The 10,141-nt window shown below is 47.7% G+C and overlaps 1 protein-coding gene across 8 annotated transcripts in view; it reads left to right on the top strand.

Annotated features, from left to right (window-relative positions):
- The window catches only part of GRAMD1B (GRAM domain containing 1B), a 235,476-nt gene that overhangs the window by 198,505 nt on the left and 26,830 nt on the right, over window positions 1–10,141 (top strand). For all 8 annotated transcript variants that reach the window (XM_045295120.1, XM_045295119.1, XM_030886982.2 and 5 more), the window contains 5 exons: window positions 3,363–3,447; window positions 3,950–4,053; window positions 4,793–4,888; window positions 8,132–8,212; window positions 9,893–10,008. In XM_045295120.1, coding sequence (XP_045151055.1) covers window positions 3,363–3,447; window positions 3,950–4,053; window positions 4,793–4,888; window positions 8,132–8,212; window positions 9,893–10,008 — 482 coding nt within the window. The remainder of the gene's footprint in view (window positions 1–3,362; window positions 3,448–3,949; window positions 4,054–4,792; window positions 4,889–8,131; window positions 8,213–9,892; window positions 10,009–10,141) is intronic.

Here is a 10,141-nt window from a genome sequence, read left to right as displayed (position 1 = left end):
TTGCTCACTTGGATAGTGGTGAAGAAAGTAGGGAAGATCAGCTTGAAAAGACACTGAGAGATAGGAGGACTTGGAGGCTTCCAGTAATTGGCTCCCTGGTGGCCAGCTTCACCAGAAGGGGGTTTGGGACCAGCTGGCCCTCAGGCTGATATTCGAACTTTATTAATAAAAAGAATGTCTAGGTCCTCGGGAGCCCAGTCGGGGCCCCATCCCCATCCCCAAGACAGTCGGCGCTCTTCCGGGCCATCCCTGTTATTTCCCTCTTGGTACAAGGACTGCAAGTGGCTTCTCTCCTTGAGGCAACACAGGAGCCCCGTGTCAGCCGACACGGTATCCGACTCTCTTGCTCAGCATCTGTGTGCTTTGGGCAAATTCCTCAAAGGCTCTCTGCCCCCATTTCCTCAGGTGTAAAGTGGAGTTGAAACAGCCCAGTGATCAAGTGAAACTGTGTGTGTGAAGGGCTGACGACAGGGTGTGCGGCACACTAAAGCCACGTTAGGCTGGAAGACCAGCCCGACGTGATCAGGAGCTTACCACCATGAGGGCAGTTCAGTGAAGGCATTCTTTGTCCTCCGAGGCTAGAGGGGTAGGTCAGTACCACTTTGAGACTCGGTGAGCCCACGGAATGTGGTGTCCTGGAGGGCTTTCCTGCCATCATGCTCACGAGGTGGGCTGGCTGTCCAGGAATCATTGTTCCCAGTGCCTCTGCTACTTGGTTCAATAATATGTCTAGAGGTTTTGAGGTTTGAGCTCTGTGACAGTGTCCCATTTGAGAAGTAACAGGACATCCATTATTGCAAGTGCAATTCAGGTATAAGCCAAAAGCAAAAGTTTAAAATTCAAATTAACTACAGACCTAGGAGCCCTGATAGTACTGCTAAGTCCACTTTGGATGGTTCATTTCCAGGTTGCTGGTTCAAACCCCCACCCCCACCCCGTTGCTCTGCGGCTGAAAGACGACCGGGTCTGTCTGTTCTGAAAGACGGACAGTCTTGGGTCTTCTGGAGTCGCCATGAGTTGGAATTGAGTTAATGGTGCTGGGTTTTGTTTGTTTATTAGTTTTGGTTCCATCAACAAAGTTCCTAAAAAGACTGTCTCCTTTCTCCCAGGGAAACCTCAAACTAAAGCCATGCCTTGTTCTCAGCTCCTAGCGTCCCCAAGTGGTACAGTGGTTCGGGGCTTGGCTGCCCTTCACAAAGTCTTGGCAGACTGAGCCCACCCGGCGACTCAGGGCCTGGTGATCCCCTCCTGCAAACATGAAAGAGCAAGCCCTTGACCGTACATGCATTCTGATGAGTCAGCGCCTAGATAGGGATTCCCAGACCGTCAATTTTTAAAAAATCATCTTATTGGGAGTTTTTACAGATATTATGACAATCTGTAATTTAACCAGGTCAAGATAATTGCTACCACCGTCGTTTTTAAAACGTTTTCTTTCTTCTTGAACTCTTTGATATCAGCTCCCCTTTATCCCCTCCCTCTCCCACCTTACCCACTAGTAACCCTTATTTGTACATTAAAAATTATTATTATCATCATTATTTTGCCATATCTTTCATGGATACAGTGGATCGTGTAAGATATGGCAGACTGTCGGTTTTTACAGTCATAGACAGCCTCATGTTTTCTTTTTGGAATGGTTAGTGGGTTTGAACCTCAAACTCTGTGGTTAACAGCCCAGCACCCAACCCACAGCACCACTAGGGCTCCTTTCCACAAATATTAAAACCAATAAACCAAACCCACTGTCATCAAGTCAATTCTGACTCATAACAACCCAATGTGTAAGATTTCTGAGGCTATAAATCTTAACAGGAACAGGCAGCCTCATTTTTCTCCCATAGAATGGCTTGTGGATTTGAACCACAGACCTTGCAATTAGAGGAGTTCAACATTTACCCCACAGTGGAATCCAGGGCTCCTTTTCCAGAATACTGTAGCCTAGATAACTCAATGGATCAATTCTACTTGGTCACACAAGGTCGGCAAGCATTGGAGTCAACTTGACAACAAGTAACATGAGGCCACTCACTCAGGTGACAAGGACATGCTAATACTATGATCAAGAGTGCAGGTTCAGCTTCCTCCCTGTGGGAAGGCAGAAAGAAAAGTCCAAAGCTCAATCATTTCAGCACAGCTTTATATCCTGTGGATACCCAGGAAAGAGGTACCAAAAGTGGAAATGGCCAAGACAGCCCATCTACATGCCCACCTTCCTGGATAAATGGGTCAGGAGATTGTCCCTGTGTGGTGTGATGCGTGGCTCTTCCTAAATGGTGTGCTTGTTTTTATTTCCCACCCTTAGGTGTCTTTCATTTGGAGGGCAGGAGCATCTCTGTCTCTTCTCTTTTTTTTTCATCTAAGAGGACAGATTTCTGTTTTCAACTGAATTGTGATGTTTTCAAGGAAGATTAGCGGAACGCCATTCGTGGGCGTAAGAATTTGCCCTGAGGCATTCGCTGAGAACTGGGTGGGTGAAGGGGGCCTGAGGCACAATGGTGGCAGCAGGAGATGAGCGCAGAACCAGGGTCTGGAGGTCTGGATTCAGGTCCCTGCGGTCACAGACAGCTGGGTCATACAAGCGAGTGACTTCACCCTGGCCTCAGTTTCCTCACTGTGAATGTGAGGGTTTGGTTTAGATCAGTGGTTCTCAACCGTCTTAATGCCGCTACCCTTTTATACGGTTCCTCGTGTTGTGGTGACCCCCCCAACCATCAAATTATTTTCATTGCTACTTCATAATTTTGTTACTGTTATGAATCGGGCAACCCCTGTGAAAGGGTTGTTCGACCCCCAAAGGGGTCTCGACCCACGTGTTGAGAACCGCTGGTTTAGATAATCTGAGACGAGGGAAAGGGATGAAGGTCAGGGGCCTCTGGTGTAATGTAGTGTCAGTCCTCAGGCTGTGTGTCTGTACTAGCGTGGGTATCCTTCTTTTCTGTCATGCACACTTTGTTAGTCATGAGAATGGCTTTTTCTGAGAGGTTCACTGGGAACCAGACTGGGGTCGGTCTTGCTAGGGGGAGTTCCATTGAACACTGCTTCATGTCCAAGTGGCACTGCCTCCTGGCAGCACCCTGAAGAGCAATAGCTAGCTTCGTGGGTCCCATGGAGTTCCCTGGAGGAGCTGTCCCTTTGTTTTCTGAGACTGGGCTATCTCTTTGAGGGACACTGCATATAAAGGCCTTGGCAGCATTAAATTCCCTCTACTCTATTCTATACCTCCCTCCCAGCATTTGTAGGATAACAAAGAGCCACAGCTTTGCCTTGCTAACACACATGACTACTACTCTTGCACCACCTTCCTCTGTAACCACGCAGAACCTGGGTACTTCCTATTGACCTTGACCATTGTTTTTCAGGTGTTAAGCCCCACTTATAAGCAAAGGAATGAAGACTTCAGAAAGCTCTTTAAGCAACTTCCAGACACGGAGCGCCTCATTGTTGGTGAGCTGGGTGACTGTAGGGGGAGCAGGAAGTTAGGGAGTCCCAGGCTGCTTCTGTTTAGAGGAAGAAGCTGGCTTAGAGCCAACTCTCCTTGTGGTAACAGGAAAAGAGAATCTAGACCACTGAGCGCAGTCCTTGGGCTGTAGGGCTGGGCCCCAGGTCTGTAACAGCCTCCAGCTCCCACTGGAAGGAGCCACTACACATCTGCAGCTGGCCAAGAATTCAAAGGCTGGGGAGTAACTGTAAGGGGTTGTGAGGGTGCAGGGGTGGGGGGTGGAGTGCGGCCCAGGTAGTTAAATTTCCTTGACCTTTTCGGCCTTCAGCTTCTGCGTCACTCACTCCCACTATCTTATTCATGCCGCTCTTTATTCACAGCATATATTGCATCCTCGTCAGTGGTGGGCTATTAGGACTCTTAGTGCTGGTGGGAGGAATGCCCTGCGTGGTGCGGTGGTAGCATGTTTCTTACCTCTAAGCTCCCCTGCCCTCCATCCATTCACAGATTACTCATGTGCACTCCAAAGAGACATTCTTCTTCAGGGCCGACTCTACCTCTCTGAAAACTGGATCTGCTTCTACAGCAACATCTTCCGCTGGGAAACTCTGGTAAAGACCTGGGTTTGCTCTTTGGGCTTCCCCTTGACCAAGGCTGAGCACACTGACCCCACTTTTTCCCTTTTCAACAAACCCAGTGCTGTGCTTATTATGCCTTAGACACAATGAACAGAAACATGCCCCCTGCACCTTGAAGGATATGTAATTCTGAGTCCCAGGAATGGGATCTCCTTTTACAAAGCCTTCTTTCCTCTTCCTCTTGGGTGTGGGAGAGATTGTTGAGAGCATTTTCTTTTGGCAGCGGCAGTAAATATTGCCACTGGTCACTGCAGAAGGCAGCATAGCAGAGTAGAAAAGATCTTGGCTTTGGAACTCAGAGGAACTGGCTTGTACACTTTCTGAGATCTGCTGCTCATTAGCTATGTTAGGTTCATCATTTATTCTGTCTCTGCCTTTGTTTCTTCATCGTCATTTAAGGTGAGGAAAAAGATAAATGAGACTTTTATGGTCCCATTCAGCACCACTGTTTCTTTGCATGGCAAATGATGATGGGATAGATTGTGTGGAAATGAGAAAGCACCCAGGACCAAGAGTCAGGATATCCTTGGGCTCCAGCTGAGGCTTGGTTATATCCACGTGCTTGGATTGCTATGAAAGGAGGGGTTAACCAGCTGATCTTGGCTTTAGAAATATGGAAGCTTTACTTCCTGTGTACCATAAGCACACTCTTTGCCTGATTCTGTAATGCTTCTTGCTTGTTGTGTGTTCTCTGTTCTGGTGGGAATGCCAGCTGGCAGTCCGGTTGAAAGACATCTGCTCTATGACTAAAGAAAAAACAGCTCGCCTCATTCCCAATGCCATCCAAGTTTGCACTGACTCAGAAAAGGTAAGTGGAGCCCGACACTGTGCTCTCCACTCCCAGCACACCCTGGTGACCCTATTCTCATACTTCTGCTCTGAACTTGCCCTCATGGTAGCTGTTAGAAGTGAGGGATAGAGATTACAGGAAGAGTCTCCATGGTGGGCAAGGGAGTTGGATTCTGAGCCAGGAGTGAGGGTGGGGGAATAGAACTTTGAATTTGGAGCCAGAACATCAGAATTTGATTCCTGTGACACAGTAAGCATTTGTGCTGGGCTGGATTGACTAGAGAAACAAATCAAAGCCACTTACAGATGTATAAGACAGAGCTTTATATCAAGAAGTAATTATTTATTGAGAAAATAGCCCAGTTCAGCTTGAGTCTCTAAGTCTCATACTAGTCCATAAGTTCCTCTTCAGACTGACACAGCTGCGTGCAATGATGCAGAATGCAGGAAGGTCACAGGCTGGTGGGTGCAGAGTCGTGCGCATCCAATGGCAGTGGAAGCATCACAGGGCTCTGGCAGGTCTCAGAGTGGCCCGCCAGCAGGAAGGTGAAGGCAGAGAGAGAGAGGATGTTGCCAGAATCCTCATGAGAAGGTCATGCTCACAAGGAGGTTCCATCAGGCTGTAACCTGATTGACAGGCTAAACTTCACCCCTATTCTTTTTTTATAACTTCAAGTTGACATGAAATTAGGTAGGTACCACAACATTCTATGTAACTTCTCTGATCTTCACTTCTCTCATATATAAAATGGAACCAGCAAGACTTTTTTTTAGCAGAGTTTGAAATGCCGTCACCTAGGACATCAAGTAAAAAAGTATTGCTACAAAATCTAGAACTCTTTATTAAGTGAAAGTATTGAAACGTGAAGCTATTGTTTCTCAGCATATCTTCCATATAAGTCAATAAATTTCTGAAGGTTGGATTTCTGTCTCAGTTATACTAACTACTGAAGAATTCTGCACTCTTTACACCACATCAAAACAGTAGTTTGGGCATCCTCCAGGGACTCAAATTATGCTGCTTTTTAAATGCTCTTTGAGTTTGTAATACAAGAAGAAGCCTCCAGGGGCAAGATCAAGCCTGTAGGGTGGAGGGGGTAGGGTTCCTCAAGGAAATTCTTAGAGGCCAGCCCTCACTGTCCTGTAAAACAGCCCTGTGACCGTAAGCATACACACTATGTAAGTATGAACTCATCCATAGCTGCTACATAGTCTCTGAGCTCAGTGTATCTACCGGTTCATTGTTGGTGAGAAAAAAGTATCTTGGAACAGCTTTCCTGGCTTTTTTTCTTAGCTGTACAGTTTTCAGTGTTCTTGAAACTTCAAAAAGAAGTCCCCATGATTGTCCTGTGTTCTTAGAAAATCTATCAAGATTACACCTTAGGGATCCCAAAACACAGTCACCGTCACCTTCCAAGCTTACCTACCTTGACTTGAAATTTCCCAGAGGATCCTCTTGGAAGCCAGTGTTTTGACTGAACCTTAAACAGACTGTCTCATGACTAAGTATTACTAAGAAAACCTGTCGGCAGCCCTCCACTGATGGCAGATACACGCTTAAACACACTTTGCTTGGAATAAATCAATGCATGTATGAACGGAACCCTAGCAGCAATCCTTTTTGACTTAGCCTTCTATTTGAAAACACTACATTGGAAGCTTAATTGCTATATACATGCAGATTATGATTTCTGTGTGTCAGTCTAGCAGCTGATCACTCAAGGAAGTAATCCAAGGAGTCTGATATGGTGTGATTGTCCAGCTCACGTGGAGGAATTTGGTAGATAAAACCTACGACAGTAAATACTGTGATCTTTTACCTTAAACCAAAACAGGGAGATTGATAGATTTAGGCCTAGGTATGGATTAGCTTCCTGCAGAAAATGAGGTCTACATTTCTCTTGAACTTGGGCAGGTCAGTGGCTTTGGGGTCAGGAAGTCTTTGGTTCCGGTACTTAGCAGCTCTCTGATTATACCAGATGCTAGACCTCACTGCCTGCATGTTGGCAGTTGTGTATATACTTTCCAAGGGTTTTTGTGTGGTTTCAATGAAACAGCCCCAATGGAGCGTGTGCGGGAGAAGGCAGGGCTTTCTACTCCCTTAAGCGTGCAGAGTCTTTCTACTCTGCCCTGTGCTCATTGCGAGTTGGCATTGACTCGATGGCAGCGCGTTTGGTTTTCGTCTGGACTCTCTTACACCTGTGCAGTGGAAACTTCGGTTTCTGTGGCCTTCGGGACCGCTTTCTGTTTTATTCGCTGATGCTTCCACAAATAGTTAGAATAGCACCTGTTACCTTCTAAGTAAAGCTTGGGGAATTAGTTATTTATATGTTTAATCACCCCATTAGGGGCTCACACAACTCCTATCACAATCCACACATACATCAAGTGTGCAAAGCGCATCCGCACATTCACTGCCCTCACCATTCTCAAAACATTTTCTCTCCACCGAAGCCCCCGGCACCAGGCCCTCACCCTTCTCCCTCTCCCGTCCCCCGCAAGCCCTTGACAATTTATAAATTGTTATTGTGTCATCTTTCCCTGTCTGACGTCTCCCTCCACCCACATCTCGGCTGTCTGTCCCCCAGGGAGGAGGCCACACACAGTTCCCCGTAATCGGCTCTCTCCCTCCCTCCCACCTACCCTCCCTCTACCCTCCCAACATCGCCACTCACACCACCAGTCCCGCAGGGATCATCCTTCCTGGACTCCCCGTATCCCCAGTTCCTATCTGCACCAGTGTACATCCTCTGGTCCAGCCAGACTTGCAAGGTCGAATTCGTGTCATGATAGTGGGAGCGGGGAGGAAACATTTAGGAACTAGAGGAAAATTGTATTTTTCATCATTGCTACATCACACCCTGACTGGCTCGTCTCCTCCCTGAGACCCCTCTGCAAGGGGATCTCCAGTGGTCTACTCATGGGCTTTGGGTCTCCACTCCGCACTCCCCCCATCATTCACTATGGCAAGACTTTTTGTTCTGACGATGCCTTATACCTGATCCCTTCGACACCCTGCGATTGCATAGGCTGGTGTGCTTCCTCCACGCGGGCCCTGCTGCCCCTGAGCCTGATGGCCACTTGACCACCCTCAAGCTTGGGGAATTATTGAAGGATATGCTTACAGTGGGCCCTTAGAATCCCCAGTTACCTGGGCCTTCAGTGTGCTGGCCTGCCTCTTTAAAGTCCCTTTGCCATGATCACAGAGAACTAAGAATGAACAGTATTTGGGGATGTAACTGGTAACTTTTCTCCAATCTAGCACTTTTTTACTTCATTTGGAGCCCGAGACAGGACGTATATGATGATGTTCCGGCTTTGGCAGAATGCACTCCTAGAGAAGGTAAGCTCTGTCCATGACTGACTTCCTTCGGCCTCAGGATGCGCACGGACCAGAAACCTCCGTGCTCTCCAGGGATGGACCTTTTGGAGAGGTGTTTGTATTGTGGCTTTGGCCACTGTTCTGGAAAGCCCCAGACTTGCCATTTCACACTGGTAGTGTTGCCCTGAGCCCTGGAAGTAGCATATCCACTTACGTGAATGAGCTCCATGCAGTCAGCAGTAAGGTACTCATCCCCTCAGGCCCTGCCCTGCCGGCTGACTGCTCCAGTGTTTAAAGAACACCCCGAGGGACATAACTGAGGCCAGTGTCATGGTCTTGCCCCCTCAGACACCCTTGGGGTGTTGGGAAACAACCTCCAATCCAGGAAAAAGACATAAGGAAGTGAGTGTGTGTGTGTGTGTGTGTGTGTATGTGTGTGAGATGACATATATGTGTATAAGTGTATGCATGAATCTTCCTGGGCTTTTGCCCAAACTCATTATTATCTGAAGACAATTGGTAGATTTATTATTTAGAGTTTCTGCTAACTTGAGGATCTCTACCTCTATTGTAAATCCTAATCAGTTACTTGATTGGAGATCCTCTGCCACTTATCAAGAAGGGTAAAACGATAATGTATTTGAGTCTCAATGGCAGGTTTGAATTTTCAGCCGTTACCCACTGTCATTTCTAAGTAAGACATAGATCCATGCCTGTGGTTCCCAGATGTCCTCACAGAATCCTTCCTGATGAACAGGGACATCTAGCTGCTTATCCTGACAGTGGTCAGGTAAGCTGAGCCAGGTGGTCATAACTGAAGTGAATTGTGAAGAAGCATAGGGTATAGTTTAGCCCAAAAGGCCAATATGTCCCAGGCAAGGTTGTTGGTGCACATAAGTCAGGAACTGGGAGTGGGGGTCTCGGCCAAGGAAACAGATGCCTTCCTCTGCAACTGTGGAGGTCAATTCAGAGAACCGCCAGCCCCGCGATGGGCAGGGCTCTGAAGTCATGGAACCAGAACTCTGGCTTCTGACACCCCAACAGCTCCCTATTTCTTAAGCCATACCTTGGAAGAATGAAATCAGGATGCTCCCAGGTTCTTGATGAAAACTTTGGTTTCCAATATTTTTAAGTTGTTGTTGTTTTGTTTATAGGATTTTGACTGCTCATGTTTTTCATATGCTAATCCCTGTCACCCTTCCTCCTAACCTAAAATTCATTCATGGTTCCTCCCTCTATTCTTGACCTCTCAACAACTCCGAGCCCTGTGAGAACTCTGGGCTTCTTTGGTGGGTTGGAGACTAGGTCAGGACGCCTCTGATTTCCTACAGAGTCAAGCGGCAGCTCTGAACCTTTGTTTTCTACCCTCCGATATCTCGGGAGCCCGAGGAGCATTGGTTTCTGCCGTACAATGTCGACCTTTCCATAGACACAGACGGTGGGGTGGTTCCCATCCTCAAGAGGGCAGTCAGTCCCATTCTACAGACCGTTGAAGGTGCAGGCAAGGAATGACTAAGTCTTCACTAAACCAGACTTCAACTTAGGGATATAAATCTTTGCTGAAGAGTCTGAGAAGTGGGAAGGAGGGCTCCAGGAAGGCTGCTGCTCTCCTCATGGTTCAGTTAGGGAGAGGTAAGTCCAACTCAGTGGCTCTGCAGAGAGAGAGGGAAGGATCTGAGTCCCCTCTTTTCTCCCCCACAGCCTCTGTGCCCCAAGGAGCTGTGGCACTTTGTTCACCAGTGCTATGGGAATGAGTTGGGACTGACCAGTGATGACGAGGACTATGTGCCCCCAGATGACGACTTCAACACAATGGGGTGAGCTAAGGGCAGGCTGCCCAGGGAATCGGGAGTACTCTCAAGTGAGGACCCCCCTGAGGAGGAGACAGGAAAAGAGTGCAGCCCTCAGTGGGATGATGGAGGTTGACGTCGGACCCCCCTGAGGAGGAGA

This window comes from Echinops telfairi, unplaced genomic scaffold (assembly GCF_000313985.2).
Source record: "Echinops telfairi isolate 266 unplaced genomic scaffold, ASM31398v2 ScPeMD7_5167;HRSCAF=5991, whole genome shotgun sequence".
Classification (NCBI taxonomy): Eukaryota; Metazoa; Chordata; class Mammalia; order Afrosoricida; family Tenrecidae; genus Echinops; species Echinops telfairi.
The sequence above is the reverse complement of the archived record's forward strand: the minus strand, read 5'-3'. Positions and strand labels throughout refer to the sequence as shown.